The following is a 25936-nucleotide window of genomic DNA, read 5'->3' as shown; positions in this document are numbered from 1 at the left end:
CAGGATTCTGTACCTTCCTGTCGGAGATAGCAGCGCTGGGAACAAACTCCTCATAACAGCAACAGCAAAAAACAGAAGCTATGAAGTTAGCACCACTTTAACCACACAGGTTTGTTAAAGGCAGAATGCAGGTGGTGAAAAGAAAGCTTAATTAAATTTACTTTCTTTTTTATTAAAAAAAATAATTTAAATTATTAATTTATTTAAATAAGTGTTTTTATTTAAATATAAATTAAATATAAAATAAATATTAAATTGTTTTAATATATAAATATTTTCTATTGTGTATCTGCTTATATCTATATTTATTTTTTTAAAGAGATAAACATTTAACTGCTTAAATAAGTTTGATATTTATTTATGATCAATTTATTTACATAAATCTATTTATTTATATAGATTTATTCATATAAATAAATGTACTATAAAATATATTAAATGTATCATAAAATCATTAAATACTTTATTAATAATACATTTTACCATAAAATAATTAAATATTAAATACATCAGGAGCCATGAAATGAATAAATACACAGTGAAATAATTAAATGTTTAAGTAAAAGTTGTCTTTAAAAGGACATTTTATTACTTAAATTAATTATTTAAAAGGGTAGATTTAATATGTATTTTATGGTATAGTTATTTATTTAATTTTGACCCCCCCCCTAACCCGCCTTACGTTTGACCTCATTGAGTTAATTCATTATTTACAGGTTTTGGATGCTGCAGCAGACTCGAGCTCAGTGGACGGTCTGGACTCAGCGGTACTGAATGCTGTGGATAAGCTGAAAAGTGAAGGTCTACTATCAGCTGTTTCTATTGGAGAACTTTTTAACAACGTGGCTGAAAATCTAAACGGCAAAACTGACAAATCAGAAAAAGAAGATCGACAAGAGGTAAACTCTCTGTAAGGGATTTGTGTTAGGCAGATTTATGTAGACATTTTCTAATGTCCAAATTAACATTCATTATGAAAACAGAAATATGAAGGATAAAGTGGTGATAAAACAAATCATACTGGATTTTACTCTCACAGAGAGTTTTAGAAACACATTAAGTAGCAATCATGGTAAAACTGGTTTTGGGGGGTGGAGGGTGTGGGGAGGTTATCAGAAGCTTTGAATAATTAATGCCCCAATTTCTTTAGATGAGAGGTGTATTTCAACAAAATAATATATGGAAATGTATTTAATTGATTATCTCAGTTTTGAAAAGTGAAACATGAATTGTTTCATATGCATTGTTGACTCTGGTATCTCTAAATTTTCTGTTTACTGATTCTCTGTTGTTCAGGCCAGTTAATTGAACAATCAAGCACACTGATACCATGGTCATTAAAGCAGTTTATGATACTTTAGGGAGAGTGGGAAAGTGCCAAGAACTGCTGGGAAAAGAAATCTGCATTTTCATTAAACTTGTTAACAGAGGGAAGCAGGAAGTGTTCAAAAATGTTCTTCTGTAAGAGATTTGCTGTCAATTGCCACCATATAAATTAACTCAATAAACAAGCCTCTTGCTTTTTTAGCACTTCTCCCAAATATGTGTTCATGGCTATAACTGTGTGTTTATCTCATGTAATGCCATTTTTATTTTCTAAATACATAACTTCTGGGTTTTAAAGCTCAGACAGAAGATGTTGGACTTGATGATTGGCATAGTTAATGAATCTCCAGCACAAACTCCAGAAGAAACTCAAGTGGTAGCCAGAGGACTTACTTCTCTCATTCAGAAAGACGATGAACTCAGCTTGTCTGCACAGGTAATTAAACATTTTACTCTTTCAGAGAATAATTTGAACCACAATTATAAGAACTATTGATACAAATCTACTCTTCGTGCACAGCAGAGCTTTTCTGTCCAGTCTTTAATTTTTTAAGGTGGAAGGATTAGTTTGGAGTCCCCTGCCTGGCAGATGGTAGCTTTGGCCATGACCATCAGTAAGACTTTTCATTAGACAAACCATAAAAAGTTAAATCCTGCAGATTAGTGTGAGGTCTTCAAAGGTTGTGCAGGTCAAACTGAGGGACATGAAATATGTAAGAGTTATTCCTCACATGCTGGCAGAGTGATTTGTGGTTTAAATTGTGGCTGTTTTCAATGAATTACTAATAATATCTGGAGGATTTGAGGTTAGAAGGTGGATTTGAAGGAATGTGAATGTCATGCTGCTGCCCTGCTCCTTCATACTTAGGCATGTATGTTGATCTGTTTGAAAACACTAAAGTCATCAAGTCCAGTTCTGGAGAGCTCTTGAGATGCAGCTTTCAGACATGGACCTTACTGTTCAAATGTTCTTTAAAGCCATTAAAGAAATGTTTTAGAAAAGAAAATAAGGCGAAATATTACTTTTACATTGTCCTTCTTATCAATAAATTGAGCTAAAAAACATAAATATTATAAATCTTACATGTTTCTTGTTAGTTCTTTGAGTAAAATTAAGGCACACCACATTGTCTGGTCTGGATGGTTTATGTTTTTTATTTTAAAACGCTCTGGGAGTGATGTAAGAACAAGCAGTCCCAGAAATATTGAGTTTTCCTGCTTTACATTTTTGCAGACATTAAAAACAACAGAAACAAATTTACCAATCTGTCAGACACTGCTGCAAATATTTCAATAATAAAGTTATACCATTTTAAATTCTAAACTTAAACAGTTTGGTATGTGTCATCACCCACCATAACATCTAGCATAATGAGTTTCTCCTCTGTCAGTTATCCTTTTACATTACGTTACTGCAAATAGAGGTGATGTAACACAGTGTTGAAAATCTCTGGGCTGATTTTATTTAAGTGTAGGTGTGATAGTTGGAATAGTTTCCACTGTTATGTACAGAAATTACTTATAATTCTAATTTAACTTTAATAGTTTAGATTAGATTACTTATTATTCTTATGATACACAAAAATGTCACTGCCACTAATTATAAATTTTAACTACACAATCAATTAAATTTAATCAGAATAATCTTCAGACGCCCCACTCTGATTGCAGTTCTCTGAGTCGATATCTTTCCACAGATTGATGCTGCCGCATTGTTTGCCAACCTCAGCTTATCTGTCCTGGATATGAATGTGAGCACAGCTGAAGACAAAGAAAATGTTATCACCGCTGCAAGCGTCATTGTGGAAGGAGTGGGCATGATTTTGGAGTATTCTTCCAACGTGAGTCATCAACTTGAAAGCCCACGCAGTGGGGATTAACATCTACCTGGCAGATTTCATAAACACTTCTGTGGATTTTAATTATTAAAGTAGTTACTATTGTTGGTCATTTCTGAAAAATCGGTTCAGAAGATACTGTCTGGTTTCAGTGGTCGATGTTTTTCAGTATTACTCAGTTTTGGAGAACCTTGTAAACTAACATGTTTAATCTTTTACAGAAAAACATCTCTGACGCTCTGCTTGCTGCTCTGGGGATCATACAGAGCACTTTGTTGAAAACAATGACGGTTAATGAAGGTCCAATAATAATACAAAAACCTTCTATCAGTTTGTTTGTCAATCGGTAGGTTTGACTTTAACTCTAAACTCTGAGGCATGCATTTTTTAAAGGAGGATGTTATGCAAAATTGATGTTTTTTAGATTTATGCTAGGTTATTGTAGTGTTGCCTTGACTCATTTATACATGTTTGAGAAATCCTTGATTATTTACCCAAAGCTCTGCTATGGAGCTGCAGTCTCCAGCTGAGATTCTATCCCACAGAGGTCCCATATATCACTCAGTTCCTCCAGACTAGCGGCAGCAGGAATTAGCAAACACCTAGTGGAACTGCAAAACTGCGGAGGTTATCATACGAACTACCCCTTGCTTCAATGCTTCAAAGAATGGCATCATTGAGGAGCTTTGTTGTGATGACATGTTGAAACTGGAAAGCGCAGAAGCTCCTCAAAGAAACAGAGGCCAATTTCAAGGCATCAAATCACAAAGTTAAATTTCTAAGTAATGTTTGATATAGTTTGTTACTTAAAGGTGTTATAAATTGGGACTATGTACTTGGCAACATTCAATCATGTGAAATTTAGTCTTCAAATATATAAACTGATTTGTGATGCAACACAAGAATGATGAAAAATGCTCAACTTTAGTCGCTCCTCATGTTTCAAGCCCATTAATCGAATGAAGTCATTTTATTTTTACCGTAACTCTAGATTTAATGTGTCTGCTGATCTTATCCTACAGAGTAAACCCTGAGAGTTTACACAAAGAGTCCATCAGTGCTAATTTAAGTTCTCAGCCCACGTTTTCGCTGCCACAACTCTCATCTGACATGTTTCCATCAGATGAGCCAGTGGATGTCCGGGTAAGACAAAAATAATTGTTTCATGTGAAATCAGAGTGTAGCCAATAGCAGGTGTCTTCCAGATGCTGTGCGCATTTGATCAAAGAGGTCTTCAATTTTCTAACATGTCTTTCTTTAAATGAGATTTAACCCTGATTTGCTCTCTCAATACAACAACAGATGTTGAGTTTAGATAAAAATCCCTTTTCTTGGAACAAGAAAGGAAACATTAGTGGACTGATAGGTGGTCTGTCCCTCACAAAACAAGATGGATCCGGTATCCCTGTGGAGAACTTAAATGAAGATATTGAGGTCAGTGTTGCAGCTGTGCAGCATTGGGGAATTGTTTGAAACTGTGATTACATTTTAAAATACAAACCTAACTGAGAGGACTTTTGAGACAAGTATCCTCTTCGGACATTTGATATGATTTTAAATAAAACAAATCAAATCCAAAATTGCTTATTCCTAATTTGACTCCAGCCATACTTTTTGTCAACTGAGGTTTTCAGCTTAGCATTTCAACAAGTCATGTCAAAATAATAATGTTTGCTACATCTTTTTGGCACTTCTGAAGGAAAAGATTTTTTTTATTTTTCCATCTCTTTGCAAGTGTTATACTCTCTCTGAAGTGCTCCCCAGGAAAATTCCTATTTTAGATCCAAAGAGGTTTACATCCCTCTGATTTAAAAACTAAAACATTCTAGCTTTTGGTGGAAACACTCAAACCAAGCACATCAGATTAAGTTTTACAAGTGATTCCTGTAAAGCATAAGGATAAAAAAATTTAGCATTTTTGCCTTGTGGTAATGAAGTATTGCAAGGATTGTTACTTTTTGTTATCTTTTCCTTGTTATTTGAATGAGATAGTTTATATCAGTGTAATAGAAAATGTGAATAAATGCACCCTAAAACTAGCCCTTCTTATTGTAGCTGATACCCTGAAACAATGGTGTGCTGTTTTAAGAGCAGTATTTGTGTTGTAGGACTTCTATTTTAGTCACAGCCACACAATCTTCAACTAGAAAATGCACTGAAGAGCAAATTCAAAAAGAGAAAATTCCCTTCAAAGCAAAAGCAAACCATTTTTCCACCCTGTAGGTGGCAAGGGTATGAGTTTTTCATAGTAATTTCAGAGTTATACAGAGGTTTTTTTTATTATAATTCTCTATAAAATGCAAACTTGGGTAATATAGCTCAGAACCAAATTTTATTTGCCAGAATGAAATTAGTTTTGTGTTTAAATTAGACAAGAGGCAGTTTTGATTTTCAACTTTAGTCCATAACATAAAAATAGACTTCTACTTCTACCTGCTTTGCAACCCTGGGTTTGCTGAGAGTCTTGATGTGCAAATTGTGTTGCATTTGTTCCTGACACCTGTCCAAGGATGTACTGTTTTAGGGGTCACAAGATCACAAATTATTCATGCAAAAACTGTCAAAAGAAAATGGCGCACATTTTTCTTCCTGTTTAGTTTATTCCAATCAAAACAGATGAATACATTTTACTCCACTTGTTATTCTAATCAGAACCATGGGAATATCTGAAACAAACTATTATGTTTATTTATGATTCCATCGCAGAAGTACACAGAATCTGCTCTGTTTAAACTACTTATGCATAAACAATCATTTGAAATAAATCAAGTAGCCACTTGATAACCTGTAATTAATGTGGTGAATTAATTTTACATATAATTACAGCTGAACATTATGAACCCAGTAAGAACAGTTTGCTGTTTGGCAGTAAAATATTTATATTCTTTTCATCTGTTTTTTGCTTTTGGCTGGTTCCATAGATTCTGTTGCCAAGGCCCGCTGGAGAACAAGTGAACACTTCAGTTTTGGATCTTGGGAACTCCAGCACAACAGCCATAGATGTTCCCTCAGCCGACTCCACTCTGCTTTTAAAGGTGCACTTAGATATTTATGTACTGAACATACAATGGATATTTCATTGTGGGTTAAAAGATCACCTCTGCAAATAACCATTCACATACTTTTATAACCCTGACCATAGTAGGGCTGAGTGATTTGACTGAAAAACCTTTTATGAGATACATTTCATATAATTTGATATCAATGATTATTGTAGGGTTGTTTTTTTTTAACATTCAGAACACTGCCTCACTTGTTACTCTTTTATCTACAGTTTTCTCTTAAGATGTAGTTTTCCGCCACCCACAGTATTTTACAAATCTAAATCTTTTTCCACATGTGCCTCTTCTGTTGGTCTACCATATAAAAGTTTCATACAAAAAATGTCTGTGGTTGGGTAGATGACTAAAGAATTTTAGATTGATTTTATGTTTTAAAGATGGTGCCTTCTGTGGATCCTTTACCCTTCAAACTGTTCCTTGGTTACATGGATTACCCTACTGACACAAAGTATGTAGCGATGACAGAGATGCCTCTTCCGGGAACTACTCAAGGTAATAAAAGTTTTCCTCTCTTATATTTCACATCTGATATTTGTGGGATTTACCTGAGCATATGTTTTTTGTCTGACTCAGAAGAAAGATACACATGGCTTCTTAATCCCACAAATTTAAAGGGAAACACTGGATTGCATTATCTTGTGGTGAGGCCTATTGTTGGTCCAGGTGTGAAATCTATCAATGCCACATTATCTATCACCCCCATTACATCCTCATGCAAATTTTGGAATGAGACTCTATTGGACTGGAAGGATTCTGGATGCAGAGTAAGTATAATTATTTACTATTACGAAGCAGATCTTGAGAATACCATGCTGCTTAGATTCTTTTGGGATAATGACGTTTGTTTGTTCTTCAAGGTTGGTGTCAAAACCACACATTTAGTCACCCAGTGCTTGTGCAACCACCTCACATTTTTTGGCAGCTCTTTCTTTGTAACTCCAAATCTTGTCGACCCTTCACGCACTGCTGAGCTTTTTGCGACCTTTGCTGAGAACCCAGTGGTTGTGTGCTTTGTTGGGGCTCTTTTTGTGACCTACCTCCTCGTGGTTGTGTGGGCACGAAGAAAAGACATCAAAGACACACTCAAGGTAAAGTCTATCACTGCCAACGCCACTTTATGAAAACATTTATGTCTAAAGTCTACTTAGAGCATCCTGAAATTTAGAATTTTCTCCTGCTCATATACCGAATTTAAAGTTATCTATGTATGTGATTGCTATTTTACTGATAGGTAAAGAAACCTTTATTAGCAAGTAAGCCCTGTTTGACATGAATGAAAGAATGGATTGGTGATCAGTTTACTTTACTCACATGCAGGTGAAGGGGACAGTGCTGGAGGACAATGACCCCATGGATAATTATCGCTATCTGTTGTGTGTTTGCACTGGACATCGCATAGGAGCTTCCACCTCCTCTCAGGTAGTGAAAATATTAATGTACATTTATTTCGGATAAATGGATCTTAAACACCAATTTTTAAAAATTTTCTCAGAAATGATCTGGGAACTTGTTTGGAATGTCTCTTAGAGAGTTTTATCTTAGTAATATGCACACAATGAAAACAAATAAAAGAACTACAGTACAATCCTGTGTGTTGCAGGTTAGTGAATCCATTAAGAATCATTAATAAGTATTTTCCAGCAGATACATGCTGCAGCATCAGTTAACTTGCTGCTTAAAAAGCATGTAAGTTTTTGATTTTCTGTCTGGAAAATTTAATTTGCAGGGGTTTTGAATAACATAAATAATAAGGACATGCTTCATCCTTTAAGCCTGTTCCTTCAAAAACTCAGATCATTTTCTATCAGCTAAACTAATCTCAGACGCCGAAAGTTTAACCCAAACGAATCATTTAATCTCCAACTCACTTTATGGCCTACAAGCAATCATGTAAACAAGTCATGATTCAGCTCTGCTTAGTCCCGGCTTCCCAAACATCCGGCCAACATTCTGTCTGTCAGCATCACTTTCATTTTATCTGTGTCCATCTGTGAAACACACCAGAGCATTTCAAAGCTAAGCAGACCAGATTCTGCATCAAACACTGGTGGAAATAATAAAAAGGGTAAACATTGACTGAACTTTTGTTTCTGTGTCGGGGGCTCATTTTGTGTAACAATATGTTCATATAAGTTGAGGTCACGCTGCTGGAAGAATGTTAACAAGCAATAAACAGCAATTTGCCGAGCATATAATTCTAACTCTGGTAAATTGAAAAAGATAAATAAATCTTCAACTGAAATAACATTTGAAAACCAAATCCTTAATTTCAGTACATTTAATTAATAAGGTAAACAATGCACAAATATGTAGAATTGAAACTAGAAGTTTACATAGGCTGACTAAAAACATGGATTTTTCTTTTCTCTCCAAATGTCTTTTGTTTTAAGTCAAATTATTTCTACTTGTTAAACATCACAATAATAAGAGAAATAAGTTAATTATAAGTTTTTATGTGCAAATAAAGTTTAGAACCACAGGATTCTTGTGATGCAGTATTTTGTTTCAGGTTGTAGTCACTCTTCTGGGTGCAGACGGAAACAGTAGACCTCATCACCTGACTGATCCAAAGAAACCCGTGTTTGAGCGTGGAGCCGTGGATTTGTTCCTGCTGACCACACCATCCTCTTTGGGAGAGCTGCAGGGCATCAGACTGTGGCACAACAATTCTGGAAACCATCCTGCTTGGTGAGAAATCACAAAAATATTTTAAAAAAAGAAAGAAAAAAGGATGAACTACCGTAATAAGAATTTCTCTGTTTAATGTCATGACTGTATAATAAATATATACATGTACAACAGAGATAACAGTTTTAGCTATGAATACATATTTTTATTAAAACATAAAGCAGATTCATTCAGTTCAAATGTCGAAATTTCTAGGATCAAATATAATTCTGTAGACAAAATAATGTACTGAAGACAAAATTTCTCAAAGAGATAGAGGCACCAATTTTAATGAGTCCTGTTGCAAAGTCATATTTCTTTTACATTATGTTTGATACAGCATTTTAACAAATGAATGCATACAGTATATAGATTTATAGCACAGTCAAGTAACTTTGTGCCTGGAAAATACACAATACACTTGTTAACTCTCACATAAACAGTTGGCGTCATAAAATCCACATGTTCTAACTTATTAATCTAACGTGTGACACCACATTGTGGGCTGACATGTAATATTTCCAAAATGAAAACATTTTGACTTCATGAGATAAAATGTTTGTTGTTTCCTTCAGGTTTGTGGGCAACGTCCTTGTGCAGGATTTACAGACAGAGCAGAAATGGTATATTTTATGCAACTCCTGGCTCGCAGTAGACATGGGTGATTGCTGCCTCGATAAACTCTTTCCTGTTTCGACAGAGATGGATCTGAAGAAATTCAGGTAAAGCAGAAATGTAGCAGTAAAATGAGATGCACAATTACATACACAAGCACACAATTATAGTCTGCAGAGCAGATGTGAATCGTAGGATGTCCTTTTTCATTTGAATTTCAATGAAAAGTCAAATCAAATGTAAATCAGATGCAATACCAGGCTTGGATTTCAGTTGAAGAAACATAAAATTTATTGGAAGAAAAGCAAAACTTTTGGAAAAAATAGTCTGTTATAGGAGAATTAATTAGCAAATGGATGCAAAGTGAAATATTATTATAATTAAAGATTCCTAGACAGTCTTAAGTTATTTTAATTAAATTGGTTACTTTAATTGTTGAACTGTGAACTAATTACAGTTAACAGGTAAGTTTTTTAGTTTTTTTTTTTTTTTTAAGAACAGAAATAACTGATATTTTCTTTTCTTTGCAATGGTTCCCAATTTAAAAATTAAGCCGATGGCTCAAAGATTTATTGCTTTTTGTTTACTCTTACATGTCAGAAAGCCGCAAATCCCATCAAAAGTTGTGCCTCAACACAAAGAGATTAAAAAATGATGCTAATCCTTCACTAATTGGGAGTTTTTCTTGGTTTAAAAATGTTTATAACTAACATTGAAGCTTTTATCTTCCAGTAACTTGTTCTTTATGAAGACAGCAAAGGATTTCAGTGACGGACACCTTTGGTTCTCTGTGATCAGTCGACCACCGAGTAGCAACTTTACTTGTGTGCAGAGGGTGTCCTGCTGTTTCTCACTGCTACTCTGCACCATGCTGACCAGCATCATGTTTTATGGGATCCCAACAGACCCCTCCGATCAGGTCATGGATTTGGGTACATCTAATTTTATTAACACTTCACAATACCTCAAGAAACAAAAGAAAACCTTATGAGACAAGCTCCTCTCACAAGAGCTATGTTTTCAGGTCATTTTGAGTTCACCTGGCAGCAGTTCATGGTTGGGGTTCAAAGTTCCCTCATCATGTTTCCAATAAATATCCTCATAGTCAGCGTCTTCAGAAACACTCGCCCTCGGGAGTCGTCTTGTTGTCAAAGAAAAACAAAGAAAGCAAGTCGCTGCCAGCAAAAAAGCAGTGTACAGACAACTTCTCTGAAATCAGGAACTACCATCAGCAGCACTGGGAGCTCCACTTTAGACACCACCATAAAAGTAAGTGCTTTGTGCCTTTGTGAACAGCAAAGAAAATCCATCACAGACCTTGAACACTGCTTTTTTTACCATTTTGTCTTGTTACAAACCACAAGCCTCTGTGTATTTCATTCTGATTTTATGTGAGAGACCAACACGAATTAAAGCACATACAAAGGAAAAACAATACGTGTCTTTTCACATTTATTACATGTAGAAATCCTAAAATTTGAGTTTGTATAATAACCTTTTAATGCAAATCTGATTGAGTTCATTTAAACAATACTTTATTTATGCCACAGAGAAACAAAATGTTTTGTTATTTATGTCATTCAAGTAGCTTCAAAGATTTAATAATTGTATAATATGAATTGCACCAACTTTTAATTTCTCTCTGGGATTTGTAAAGTGTTTTTCATTTGAACTGAACTGAACAAATGACACCATTATTTAACAAGCACTGCTAATCCACATCATTTGCTTTTGTCGCCCTCTTTGTATTTCCATGTCTGGCAGTATGGTTAGAAAGCCAGACAAAAAGATGCTGAAGTCAAGAAAGCTGCTAAAACACCTCCACAGCATGTTGCTGCCATCATGTTTCACTCTGGGTGTTTTGCATGTCAGCCAGAAAGTTCAACTTTGGTCTCATCTGACCAGAGAACCTTCTTCCACGTGTTTGTCGTGTCTCATAAATCGTTTGTGGCAAACAGAAAACATGACTTTTCAGACTTTGTTCTTTTTTCTGTAGTATGAATCATATAATAGTTATCCTGTGGATTTATGCAGTTTTTCCAGAGTTACAGTGGGTTTCTCAGCTGCTTTTCGGATCAGTGCTCTTACCTACTTTCCCGTTCTGATTAGATGGACGACCACGACTTGGTAGATTTGCAGTCGTGTCAGACTTTATTTTCAGATGATGGATTAGAAAATCCATCACCAGCTCAAAGCTTGTATTATCAGCTTACAAACTAGCTTTGCTATAAACCTCACAACTTTATCACTGATAAATCTACTGGATGTGTTGCTTGTTTTCTAAGAAACTCCAAGGTCTTCATACAACTGCTAGATTTATTTTTAGAAAATATATTACAAACAGGGTAATTCCAGTTATTTTCACCTTTATTTACTATGTAGTTCCTCCCTTTCACATTTGCTCATTTTATTTAGGCAAATTACAGCGTGCTGAATACAAATACAATCAATATTTTCTAGATTTTTACATGTACAAAAATAAGCAAACCATGCATCCTCTGTTTTCCACTTCAGAAGTACACCCTAGCATTCAAAATGTAAATAAAATGCATAAAGGTTAAATCAGTGGTAAGTTTTTAAATTAACATTTTGAAGCATTGACTTTAGGAGTTTAAAGTAATGACTAGAATACTGATTACATTGCATTATGTGTTTCTAATGTATATAGAACAATATCTTGTATTTGAACAATTAGGATATTGCAAGAATTCTTCAGTCCCTGTCTGAGACAACCAAATGTAACATCCCATCCGTCAAGTCTGAGTTTGGTTCTGGAAAAGAAACTGACATTAATGCTGTCCTCGCCGAAGTGGAAGAAATTCTCAAACAGAATACCAAATGCAGCAATGACACCCAGACAAAAACTCAGTGTCAACTATCAGGTGGGTCCTGCTCCTGCGACAGTGGTGTTGTTATTCAGGTCAGAAGCAGTAGAGATGCTCAGAAATGCTAGCAGTAGGTCTATTAGTCCCTAAATAAACAAAATAAGACTTTTAAAGTTTTCACATTCGTCCAACATAATATATCTTAGTAGTTATGATTGCAATGTGTTTGTGTACTGTGCTAACAGCCGAGGGGATTGAGCAGAAGAGCAGCAAAATTCAGCACCTGTACAGACAAATGTGTAACCTTGAAAAGGAGCTGAGCCTGATGGACCCCTCCAGCTTCCCCGACCCACACAGCTTCAATAAGGCCCTGAAGCAGGTCCAGGGGCTGAAGAGCTACCTTGAAGATCAGCTCTTCACCTCCAGCCATTTGGACCTAGATGAGCCTAAACATGAGAAGTAAAAAAAAAAAAAAACTTACAGCTGTATTTTGAGCTTTTAAAAATGCTTCTTGAGACTTAGTGGCTGAACTAGAGTTGTCATATATGTGTTATTAGAACTTTTTGTTTCTGTTCTTTCCCTGTATTGATTTATTTTCCTTCATCCATATTTGTTTCCTCTTTTAGTTATTTTTCATCCGATCACTCTTGTCATGTTTTACTCTTAGTCTCCTCTTAGTTTTATTCTTTGTGAAAGTTTAAGTCAAATTAATTTTCTTTCTCTCTCTCTTTTTTCCCCCTCACACCTGCAATCAGTTAGCAAATCAGAACCGGTCCATTGTTCCACTCTCACTCTTCCACTACTTAAACGTCTGGTCCTCACGTTCTTTGTTGTTTCCTCCTGTTAAATCCTGTTGTTTTTCCTGCCGTCCTTTTCCTTGGATATATGGTTTTTGTTCTGCTCTGGCTGCCTTGGTTCCCTGTGATTTTTATAAGTTTTTGTTCATTTTTCATTAAGTCTACAAGATCTACTCTTCGTTTTAGCCTGCTGCATTTGGGTCCACTTTAAAACAACAAATCATAACAAATGCAATGGCTTGGTCTATTCTTAACCAACAAATTACCAGTATTTACTTTTTCTAGTGGAGCTTTATTTCCGTCTTAATACCATTCGAACTCATGAGTGCCAATATTTTTTTTTTTTTCAGCCCCAGAGTTCTGAATATAATATCGTCAATAACACAAATACAGAAAACAGTTGCTAGATTTTCTAGCTTCTTTAAAGGTCTTACTGTGTCAGAGGCTAATGCTAGCTTGTAGGCTATGTAAACAGAAAAAAAGACTTTTAATAAAAGTACACAAATTACAGTTATGAAAATATTTGCCTGTTTTATAGCATCACAAGAACTAAGTATGTGAACTGGTATAAATGTTTCTAAATTAAATCTGTTTCTTACCTCTGGCATAGATCAAGTAAGAGATAAGCGGTACCAAATAAGAAAAGCTCTAATATCTCTAAGTTATTATTGTCAGCACAGTAGAATACAACTATAAAGAAAATTGTAATGTTGTTTTGACAAATAATGGAAAATCCTTTCTTTAACTCTCCAATTCCAGGTTTGTTTCTGAGCATGACACTTCAAATGATGATGGTGTTCTGAAGAAAAAGCCACAGCATCTGGGCTTTCTGCCCTGGTGGTTTATCTTTGTTGGCTGGTTGCTGGTGATTGGAACCAGTTTTGTTTCAGGATATTTCACAATGCTTTATGGATTGAAATTTGGGAAAGAACGCTCCATCAGCTGGCTGGTATCCATGATCATCTCCTTCTTTCAGAGTCTTCTCTTTATTCAGCCACTGAAGGTAAGATTTTGTGTTACTGTTGGCCTAAAGCATAACTATTAGATTTATGGTGCTCTGGTTTCAAAACTTGCTCATAAATAATGCATGGAAACAATTCATGGATTTGATTTTGCCTTGAAATTTGTATTTATGTATTCACTGTGCCACAGGTGATATGTCTTGCAGTTTTCTTTGCACTGGTAATAAAGCGAGTCGATGAAGAAGATTTTCAAAATGTGGTGTTTGAAAGGAGTGGGAGAAATTCTGGTAATGTCGTGATCCTTCAAAAATACACTTTTAACTTCCAACAAGTGACAACAAACATTCAAACATTCACCATTTTAAACAGGTGACCAAAAAGATAAACAAACATGCCATTGGGATTACCATCTGTATGAGCCTCCTCCTCCTGCAGACATCGAGAGAATGAAAAGGAACAAGATTATGGAACAGAAGGCCTTTGCTTTGCTCAGTGAGATTTTGAGTGAGTATAAAGTTAAATTATTGTGGTAATTTAGTTGATTTCAGAGTTAACTGCAAGCTGTGTTGACTTTTTCTAAACTTTGTGTTGCAGTTTACATGGGGTTCATGTGGATGTTACTGGTGGTGGCCTATGGCCAGAGAGATCCCAATGCTTTTTTGTTGAAACAGCACATTAAAAATAGCTTCTCTGACAGTGTCCCAGACACCATGACTCTTCAGGATGTTTTTACCTGGGCTAACACCACTCTACTCCAAAACCTTTTTGGAGAATATCCAGGTAGAAATCCTTCCAAAATATTAAAATGTGCCCACACACTAGTTGCTTCTGTGGAAAACAGCTGAAGGTGAACTCAAGTCTAAAAGCTGAATTTCTATCAGAACAACTTTGATATTGCCTTATGTACAAAACGTTGGTACTCATTAAGGCTATTTGCAGCCTTAATGTTGCCCAGTAAAACAGATGTCTGCCTCTGGTTTGGAAAAATAAATATAATCCCAAGATAGCAAACAGATTGTGTTTATTAAACTTTACCTTAATGCCATTTATTACATAAATTGAATTTGTGAAAGTCAGCCCATGTGGTTCCATATTATCATTTACAGAATATTTTGTGACACAAGCTGTAGTCACTTTCAGGCATTTAGATTCTTCTTTTTTTTTTTTTTACCTTGTTAAAATTGGGAAGGATGTCTTAGTTTTTCTTCCCAAAAAGATTGCGGAGTGTTTTAATTTATATTCAGTGTGAAGATAGGAAGAAAGAATAAAAAGACAAGATTTTGCAACTATTAGAAATGTAAAAAAATGCAATAATGTTGCGCCATTTTCTTTCCAGTACTAGTAAAAGTCTAAAATATTTTCCTGTAGGATTTATCACAGATGGAAACTCCAAGCTGGTGGGGAATGCTCGTGTTCGCCAAGTAAGAGTTCAGCAGAACTCGTGTCAGATTGCAGGTTTCATGCTTGGATTAGTGCCAGACTGTCATGCCCCCTATTCATGGGAGACAGAAGACACTGATTCCTACGATGCTGGCTGGAATCACTCTGTCAAGAATAATATTTCGGAAAGTGCCTCCTCTCCATGGATGTACCAGACTGAAGCTGAACTCAGGAGTCTGCCAGTCTGGGGACGACTGGTGCTCTACAGAGGAGGAGGATTTGTAGCTGAGCTTGGACCAGATATTAAAAATGCCAGCAGGTGTATATTTATGTATACAAATATTTTTAATCCACATGTTGACAGAGTATTATGGAGGAGGATTAGGGCCACTAAAATAAAGACTTCTGACTTTAACCTCAGAATTCTGAAAGAAAAAGTCTGAATTATATATATAGACAAAGTCAGAATGACTAAAGTCAGATTTCTGACTTTTTTTCTTAGAATTTTGACTTTAGAAAAAAGTCAGAATTCTGAGAAAAAGTAAATTCTTTGTTTTCAGTGACCTTCAACCTCTTCACAGTGTAAAACTTTGCTTTCAAACATAATTGTTAGAGTTGAAATAAAAACAGAATTAAGACACTTAAACTGACAGCTCTTAAAACATTATGTTCTTTGTCTACAGCACACTTGAGTATCTTTTCCATAATAAATGGCTTGATAAGTACACGAGGGCAGTCTTTGTCGAGTTCACAGTTTACAATGCAAATGTGAACCTCTTCTGTATCGTCACGCTCTTGATGGAGACCTCAGCCATAGGTAAGGAGTGCTCTTCTAAAGACATACAGCATAATCCTCTGGAAAATGCAGGCTTATTTCTCCTTTTTCTGTGTCAGTAAATCATGTCTTTAACTTTGCAGGAGCCTTTCAGTTCTACAGTGATCTGCAGGCTATTCGTCTTTACCCATCAACAGGGGGGCTTTACTTATTTGTTATGGCTTCTGAGATCATTTATTTGCTTTTCATTCTCTACTACATGTTCAAGCAGGTAAACACTTTATTCATTTTAGTGCTTCGTAAATCCTGGCAGTGTCTACAGAACTAAATAAAATTACTGCCGAAACAAAGAAGATTCAAAAGTTTATATATCACTAGTACAATTGTGCTGGAGTTTTTTCTGGGATCTACAGTTAAATTGTAGCACCTTCCATTGTTTTTAACACCTAAAAACCGTACATTTATCAGCTTTGCGTTAATTTATTTAACAAATCTTTCATGGCTTATCTTCTATGGGGAGACTGGCAATTATTGTCTAATAGATAATTGATTTTTCATTTGCTTCAGGCCAAAAAAATTACAGTGATAGATGTTTGAAATGTATATCACAGTTTGTGTAATAGTATTTGTATGTGAGTTTCCCTGAGTTTAAATAATTTACTCAGATGAATTAACCTTGCAATGAGATTCCAGTTTAATGATAGGCACCTCCATACCCTGAGGAGACAGGAAGTCATGGATTACTCATTAAAAGTCTCTCCAAACTCTCATCAAGTGAAAAAATATTCATTTTAAAAAGTGCTCGAGCTACATTTATTTTATAGAAATTAATATTTTATAAAGAGAAGACAGTTATAAACCTGTTTATCTCCTCACTGAGTAAATGTACTTGGATGTGTTCAGGTTTGTAAAGACAAAATGTGGTGGAGTTGCCTGAGGCATGGTTTTTTTTTCAATAGTTTTAATACTCTTTGGTCCACAAACCTAATTTTCCAGCAGACAGCTACAAAACCTCCTTTTAATCTGAATTGCCAGTAGACATTTTGTGCCACCTGGGATTTTTGATTTCTGTCTGCTTTGCTAATAGCACCAGTGCAGAACATGCTGCTTATGTGTTTTACTAGATCAGTCTAACAAGATATTTCTTAATTCTCTAACTCTACTGTAATGAATTTTAACTTCTTTTTTCTGCAAATCCAGTACGTAGGTACACAGCACCTATTGTCACATAAGAAAAAGTCATGAACTTATGGCAATTATTTTTCTGGCTTTTATAGTAACAATTTTCTATCATCTATAATTATACTACATGTAATGTAATGATGTTCTTTCACCTCCTTTTCCACTATTAATGGTAATTTAACTCCTATTAGACATGCTGTTTTGTTTCATTTGCAGTCCCTTAAGATCTTTATGTTGTCCTGAGCTGAAAAACTGAGAAAAAGATATTTGGACAGAGAAAATGTCTGAAAGGGAAAACTTATCTGTTCACATATAAATCGCTTTCCAAAGGCATTCGTGACCCTTGGAGTTTTTATATTTGTCATGAATTTTTATGCATTTAATTGTGTTTTTGTCATAGACCAACACAAGCAATTGGACAGAATACACATTATAAAATGTCTGTTTTTGAAAGGTGTTCTTTGAAAAACACTTACACTTTGATTTAGTGTAAATTCTTAATTTTACGTCTGGGCTGGATGGAGTTTTCTAATCCATACCATTGGATTTAACCCATTTTTCTAATTTAGTTCCAAGATCATTCAGTTTATACCAACTCAAATTTTAATAACAAGCATTAAATTAACAGTAAACCATTTGTTTTATTGTAATCACAGATTTGAATGTTAAAAAGATTTCTTAAGCCTTTTGTTTGGGAAATCACCTAAATCATTTGCTCCAGTCATTTGTTAATTTATTTCATTTTCTTTTTTATTACAGGCCAAATTATTGAAGCAGCATCGCTGGCTTTACTTGAAGAACAAGTGGATCCTTCTGGAGCTGAGCATCATCCTGCTGAGCTGGAGTGCCACTGCTGTTTTTATCCAAAGGACTCTGCTTGGAAACCGTGATATGAAATTCTACCAAAACCACAAAGACAAGTGAGAGCAACATCCAACTCTATCTTATCGTGTTATCTAACTACATAGAGCTTGAAAAGCAGTGTTTATAATCTAAAATGTTAAACTCAGTGAAACTTTGTTTCTGCCCTTGTAGATTTGCCAGTTTTCATGAAACTGCTGCAGCCGATTCAGTTCTTCAGTACTTGGTTGCTTTCTTGGTTCTTCTGTCCACTATAAAACTGTGGCACCTTCTCAGACTGAACCCCAAGATAAACCTGATCACTGCTGCACTGCATCGAGCATGGAATGACATCTCAAGTTTTCTGCTCATCATCGGGATCACGCTAGTGGCGTACTCAGTTGCAGTGAGTACCTTGCAAAACTTTCAACTTGCAAACATCCCTCCTAGCTAATTAGATACACTAGCATGAATTTTTTTTAAATGATAAGTAAAGATATAATTATAGTGTTGTAAGTTGAAGTAAAAAAAAAAATCTGCTTCTTCTCCAAACCTTTCCCCATCCAAATGAATATTAGAGATAAAACTATTCAAATTAAAGTTATTTAATTTATAGAAGTTTCTTTTAGAAAGTTTTGATATGCAATTTGCACACTACAGGAGATAATCATAATTGAAAAAATATGCTAATTTCACTCTCACCTATCTCGCTTGACTAAGTCTGCATTATTACATTAAAAAAATCTGTGAATATGGGTGTGATTGTGTAGGGTTACGAAAAAGTCGTTTGGATTGTTTGAAGAGTACAATGTGATAGAACAAAGTCATCTCACTGCTTTAAACTTGCAGAAATGTTCTGTATGGAGGCTTTAGTGGTTCAAAATTGTGACAACAGCAGACAAAAATCCTGGGTAAACATACCAATAACATTCTTGGGCCCCTCACACATAAAAAATCGGTATATGTTTTGCACCATGTGTATGTGTGCAACTCAAAGTTGTGCATATCTTCGAGCAAAATAAGTTGAGCTTTTCAGGCATTACTTTGAGCAATGAGAACAGAGGAAACAGAGGAGGAGCAGAGAAGCATGCAGGCAGAGGCTTAAAATATTTCTCAAATCTGACATCCGGGCTGATTAAAAACAACTTCAAGCTTCAGAGCTGCTGCTGGATCAACTTAAATACAAATACACACTGAAAGGAAATTTTCCAGAACTCATCTGAGTCAATGGCATTCAAATAATCTTGGAGAACCTGTTGACCATACCCTGTTAATTCAGTTTGAATGAAGTCTAGCCAATGGAATAAAGTAAAAGTGTGTAAGAATGCAGTTAAAAATTCAAGCATCTTAAATTATTTAGTTTTATTTTCTGGACACAAAACATTGTATATTTCAAACTTATACTTTTATTTGCAAGTTATTCTTTATTTGTTCTTATTGTGAATAAAGAAAAACATAGTTGTTTTAGTAAATTACTTTTAAATGATCAATTTTATGACTTGTCAAATAATTTCAGAGTTTCATGTGTCAATTGTCGCATGTTGTCATCTTTTCAGAGCAACGTGATTTATGGCTGGAAGATTTCATCTTACAAAACTTTCTTTGATTCTCTTCTGACCATCATCAGTCTGCAGTTGGGCATCTTTAACTATGATGAGGTAAATGGTGTGAATTAATATTTTAGATTTTTGACTCATTTAGATGTTTCAGATTCATTAACTGTATTTAATGCATTCTTCAGCATGATGTTTTACAGTTAACTATGCACACTGTCTGATCCATTGAACTGCATTTTTCTAAATGAAAAAACAATGTTTACTCAGATCTTTTTACTAAATCTGCTGAATCATTTCCCAGGTTTTGGACAGTTACCCAGTGCTTGGCGGATTGCTGTTTGGTTCCTGTATTGTCTTCATGACGTTTGTGGTTCTAAATCTCTTCATTTCAGTGATTCTTGTATCGCTAAACTTGGAGCAAATGTATCACAAGGTAACACTAATTTTAAAATTCTTTACTTGATTAACTGTTTTTATCTCATTTCGGGATATTTGAGTTTAAGCATCGTACAAGTAAATTCTTATTAAACAAAATTTAAGTACAATATGTTAGAAGCTACATGTGGTGAATTCTCTAACTGAAAAGAAAAAATATGATTTCTGAGTTATTAATCAGCCAATCATTGATCATTGAAAATTTGGCCTGTTTCCATCACCAGTTGATTTGTGGGTGCAGCATCTCTGATTATGACTGCATGCATGATAAGTAGCTCTGCTTTATCATCTTAACGCTTCGAATTCAAGCTTCTTTAAAAGTCCAGTCACAGTCTTCGCACAGCCTTTACAATAGAAACTGTCCAACAACAGCAAATTTATTTATTTATTTGAGTTTATTTGGTAGGGACAGACACACATCGACATAGACAAACTGAACAAAACAGCAGTCCCATGTTTGAATTACAGTTTAATAGCAACAGCTAATTCGCAGCACTTGTCCCTAGATGGGCTTTTAAAAAGTACCTCTAACAGTTAAAGTGATAATCATTTAAAATAGCACAGCATAATGTTGACGACATCGACACATCAGTGAGAAAGTGCATGAAAATCTGAAAACTGTGCAAGAACTCAAAATGCAAAACTGAGCCAGGCTTCAAACCTGACGAATAGGAATATGGTTTCACCTTTGAAAGCGAGCAACAGAGAACCTGTTTCCATTATCTAGTCATTAGTCAACCCTTGACACATCCAAAATGTTCTTTCAAATTCAATGGAGTTGTTTTGAAGGTAAAATGTGGACCATCCTGACAGATGCTCATTATGTTATAACTCAACAGCCTCAGCCTGAGACAGTAACTAGAATCTCAGTCATGAACCTGGGAAAACCTGAATTAATTTTAAGAAGGCATGTTCACGGTTCACTAATCAAATGCTGGTTAACATTTCCCCTCCTCATTCTGCCCTTTAAAGTTGCCCAAAGTATAAAGCTGAAATTTCATTCTTTCACCCACCAGTTTGTTCTGCTTAACCCAACAACTGATCTGTAATGAAATGACTCTGATTTTCTGTTGTTCATTAACCTTTCCTTGCCTTTATCTAATAAAAAAAAGGCCTAGTTTCTGTGTTGGAAATTATAAAGCTTAAAGAATTGCCATGAATAAATAATTTTTCATTATAATTGCTACCATTGTTCTGTAAATACAAGACTTTTAGTAGTGATCAAGAAAGTTCCAGGTGGTTGTGAATAGAAATGAGTTAGTTATGAAAAAAGTCATAACTTTTAAAAAGGTCACTGATTATGGATTCAGAAAGTTTTTCTGTTAAATCCTTAAAGATTATTTTCAATATTATGCTAGCTTAATGGAGAAGTCTCACCATAAAGCATTTTTATGTTTCCATGAGATAATATATTTTCTCCAGATAGTTTGCTTACTGGAGAGAACAACATATAACTTAATTAAACATATAACTTAATTAAATTAAGTGTCTCATTTTTTATATTAATTGTTAAAACAACACAAGAGTGTAGGAAAATAATTTTAAGCTGTTAGCAAAGAAAGATTAATATTTCAAAAATATGTAGTCATAATAACAGTTTCTGTCAGTTTTATAATGAGTACAAGTAAAGAAATAAAAAGGAACAATAGTAGATAAAGGAATAACTTTTGTACAAATCAAGCCAGTAGGAGGACCAATAAAAATATTTTTGTGGTCCCTACTGCATTCTGTTGTCACTACAATTATCTTTTATAACAAGTTTCATTAGTAATACATACGGGAGAACAGCAAAGTCAATAAACACTACTTTGGAGAAACAGCTAGTTTAAGGTCTGATTGCTGCCAAACCTAACAGTGAAATTAGCAACAATCACTCTGGTTCACAAGTTGACCTGCATTATCTGGAGAACAGGAGAAAACTGCTGCGTCTTTAGATGGTGGCTGATGCCGATCGATTTGAACCAAACGTTAATATTAAAGGTAAAAATACTGGATCACAAAATTCTACACATTTCTCTTAAAATGCCAGATTTTTGTGATTTAAAGTAAAATGTCTAATGACAAATTATTTCCAAGCTTATTTTAACATGACAAATAAATCTTTTATAACTCACTCAAATAACAGTGCATACCGTCAGACTAACAGTTTGTTGAAAAACATTCGGATTCATTGTCAACATTCAATTCTTCAGTTAATACCTGCCATTATTTCTAGTTAATCTGTTTATTTTGAACTCTTTTAGCTGGCAGGATCATCTTGGCATTTGCTCATCTGCATTATCTGCTAAAGCCTTAGTTTGCAGAGGCAGTATTAGGAACTAAAAAGCTCTCTCATTATATTAAGGCTGCAGTATTGAACTTTAATATGAATTATGTTTTGACATATTTGTGAAAACTGTCATTATGTTGTGCCTTCTCCCTGCGGTCCACCTGCCATCTGCAAAAATAAACAGCTTGGTCAGAAACGACCAGAGTCAGGAGAAAAGTCTTAGCGCTGTCAATCACACTTGTGTCAGTCCTGCTCATTGTGCTAATGGTGGAGAAACAATTTATTACAGAAAACTGTTTATCAGCCATCGTCTGTGGCTATGCTAACTAGCATTTGCGTTCAATGGCAGACTCCTACATGGAGAATTAGCTATAGGCCAGAAGAAAGTATGGGCAACAATCTCTTCTCCACACAGGGCCACGTAGATTTGGATTTATTTCTCTCACTTGAAAACACCTTTACTTACAAAACACATTTTTTGTTGACTTGTGCTGTCTTTAACTAATATTTAAATTGGTTACATTTTCTGAAATACTGACAAAACAAGGAAATCAGGAACAAAGCAAACACTTTTTCACACCACTCTATCTACTTTGTTAAAATTGCAGCTTTTCCTTATGTGCACAAACAGCCCTAAATACAAAAGTATGAACAAGAACTGAGCAAAAATTAATCATGATTTCCTCCTCATGTAAAGTTTTTATTTTATTTTAAAATGCTCTGACATTTCTGCTATATCTAATTTCTCAAACGCACAAGATTATTTACTGTTTCATATTAAACTTTATTTTTGATAAATAATCTTAGCTAAATGTTTTCATTGAATGTTTTTGAGCCAGAAATAGCATTATTTATCTTTATGAGGAAATCTGTTGAATGCAATGTTCTGTAATGTCATTTTTCAGTATAATTGCAGCTGTCTAGACAGTCTTTGCTGTCTGAAAACATTACCTGTTCCTAATGCCGGAGATCACAAACTATCATAATTACTAACAAAAAACCCAAATATTTTGTTGAAATCAAAGGCTTGCATCATGGTTTGTGTGTTATGCAGCTTTTTCCTTTCTTTCTTCCATTTAGTATAATTTCATTTCATATCTCATTATTGCATATGTGAATCAAAAATGAGTATGAAATGTCTCCGAAACTAGCCCGTAACATGCTCTGATATTAAGTCCCAATGCTCAATTTTGCTGCATTTTGTTGTGAAAAGCAAGATCAAAAACTATATTGAAAGCATTTGCACAAAGGTCAAAGTTAATGTTGTGTTCAAATCCTAAATTCAAACAGTAACTGGTAAGTTCTTAAAACATTTTTTTATCAGCAGAATTGTTTCAATTAAAAAGGGCTCAGAGTTTTACCACAAAATGTAACCAGACGTTTTAGCGTGTCCAGTGTCTGAAAAACAAAGAGTAAAAACCTTGTTGTTGGTCCTAAGTGTGATGGCTCATGCCTGTGTCTGTGTTTTTGTTGTTTTTGAAAAGTGATTTTGATTTTCTTTCTTCTGGCCCAGCCCTCTGAAGAAGAAGAGATTGTTGACCTCCTGCTGAAGAAACTCTGCAACCTGTTTGGTTTCAGATATAAAAGTGAAAAAGACTCCATGGAGCCTGACAGAGAGGGCAGCAGCAACTTGACCCTTAATAAGAACAGGAATATTCTTACTAACGCCTCAGTTGAAGACAACATTTATCAAAAGTCTGACTACTAAATATACAGGAGATGTATGTCAAGCTTTTAGGCAGTAATTTTCTCTTTTGTTTTTACTTGTTACACTAAAGAATGATTCAAAACTTTACTCTGTAGATTAGATATACATTTCTCCTTACTCTGCAGCTTGTTCTGCTTCCTTTGCAGTTGTGCATAGTTTAATATGATCCTCTGGGCTTTTAGTATGAAGTAGGAAAAATTGAATAAACCGAGACAAAGGTTGTTCAATAAAGCTTGAATAAGTTATTCAGAATACTACTAGCACTGAAGTCTGAATGAATTTTAAAAAGCATCTCACTCCTTTCTTTCACGTTCTTTGATGATGAGTATAGCAGCTGCTTTTTGGAGGGTCTGAATGACCTTATCTATGTTAGTTTTTCATCTACTTCAGAATAATTCTCAACAGATTTATTTGCTAGTTTCTGTATTTTCATAGCAAGGATGATATTTGTTGACTTTAATAAAAATGCAGGAGGTCACACATTGGGTGAAGTTTTATTGCATTTTTCTCTCACTTTTTATATACAACATCTAAACAACTGTTTAAATGAGCCAAATTATGTGATTTAAAAATGGCATTGTTCGCAGTAAAAGTAGGAGCTTTAGACATTTTTTACCTCCTTCATCAAAATGCTTACAGATAAATTTGGGTCACTTTCCGGGCTTGTTTGTCATATTCACCATATTAAACTTACTGTAGATATGCAAAAGTTTAAATATGTTTTCTTGTCTTCCTCAGTTTAGAGAGTGCTATGAGAATGATCTTGTGTGTCATTCGCATAGCACACATTGCTTTCCTAATCTCAGGAAAATAAAAATGCACAGGTCACTAGTAAACTTATACATTTGCTTTATTTGATTTTTTTTTTTTTTTTTTGGGGGGGGATATTTTTTTTTTTGTTTTCAGGGAACTCTTAAAAACCTGTAATTAAATTTCCAGATTAAATTTCCAATTGAAAACTACACCTACATTTAGTGTAAATTTCTAAAATTGAATTTGTTGAAATTCTCCTCCACACTTTCCACAGTGAATGCATTTAAAACTCAGATTCTGTATGTACGTTCCTCACTGCTGTATAATATTATCAGGATGTGACATACCAAAAGCTGGCATACGTTACTCGTAGATAAAGCATGAACTACTAGGGAGAGAGAAATGAATTCCATATTATAAAATACATTTTATATCAAAGAAAGTTTTGAACTTCAAGACCTTGAAGTGCTTAGACTGAGCACTCAGACGACACAAACTATGCATCTTTTTGAACTTTTAACATACTTGTGCTTTTTTGTTTTTCGTAGCCTTATCTTGGGTAACACAGCGTTAAAATCAAATGCTCACTGAGGGAAAGTAATGTTTACCAGAAAAATGGAATTTTGTCTGTCCATATATTTACTGTGCAGGTCTGGTTCTGCTGAGTGACATTGAAAGAGGGGGAGTAATCACTTGACAATTGAAAGCAATTCCATTCCAAAACCAGAAGTATTAATTTACTGCTTTTATAACTTGGCTGAGAGGATTTGTTTCTGCCTGCCGCTAAAGCATTAGAGAGGTGGGGTCAGTCACCAAGGGGCCAGTTTATGTATTCACATCAACAGTGTTGGACAGGGTTCAGGTTGGGGCTCTGTGCAGTCCGGTCACGTCCCTGTGAAGCAAAGAGTGGAAGCCATTTCCATATGGACCTCTTCTTCTTATAGCA

The 25936-nt window shown here is 34.8% G+C and overlaps 1 protein-coding gene across 1 annotated transcript; it reads left to right on the top strand.

Moving 5' to 3' along the window:
- Positions 1-1394: 1394 nt before the first annotated feature.
- Positions 1395-24706, top strand: LOC122839611 (polycystic kidney disease protein 1-like 2). The gene is made up of 29 exons (XM_044131354.1): positions 1395-1461; positions 1625-1762; positions 3024-3167; positions 3386-3510; positions 4187-4307; positions 4467-4598; positions 6086-6199; positions 6604-6718; positions 6800-6990; positions 7084-7314; positions 7544-7645; positions 8736-8914; positions 9469-9615; positions 10241-10440; positions 10533-10777; positions 12204-12390; positions 12579-12792; positions 13890-14133; positions 14283-14379; positions 14462-14596; positions 14687-14872; positions 15461-15791; positions 16156-16289; positions 16391-16518; positions 18189-18349; positions 18465-18675; positions 19826-19927; positions 20127-20258; positions 24043-24706. The coding sequence occupies exons 2-29, from the start codon at positions 1637-1639 to the stop codon at positions 24235-24237; spliced, it is 4629 nt and encodes a 1542-aa protein (XP_043987289.1). The 5' UTR covers positions 1395-1461; positions 1625-1636; the 3' UTR covers positions 24238-24706.
- Positions 24707-25936: the final 1230 nt, after the last annotated feature.

Source organism: Gambusia affinis, linkage group LG11 (assembly GCF_019740435.1).
Source record: "Gambusia affinis linkage group LG11, SWU_Gaff_1.0, whole genome shotgun sequence".
Taxonomy (NCBI): Eukaryota; Metazoa; Chordata; class Actinopteri; order Cyprinodontiformes; family Poeciliidae; genus Gambusia; species Gambusia affinis.
Note: the sequence above shows the minus strand (reverse complement) of the source record. Positions and strands in the feature narration are given on the sequence as shown.

Coding starts and splice junctions, on each gene's coding strand:
- LOC122839611 (XM_044131354.1), top strand. CDS start 1,637: ATGTTGGACTTGATGATTGGCATAGTTAATGAATCTCCAGCACAAACT. Junction 14,597..14,686: donor TTTGCTCAGTGAGATTTTGA/GTGAGTATAAAG, acceptor TTTGTGTTGCAG/TTTACATGGGGTTCATGTGG. Junction 14,873..15,460: donor CCTTTTTGGAGAATATCCAG/GTAGAAATCCTT, acceptor ATTTTCCTGTAG/GATTTATCACAGATGGAAAC.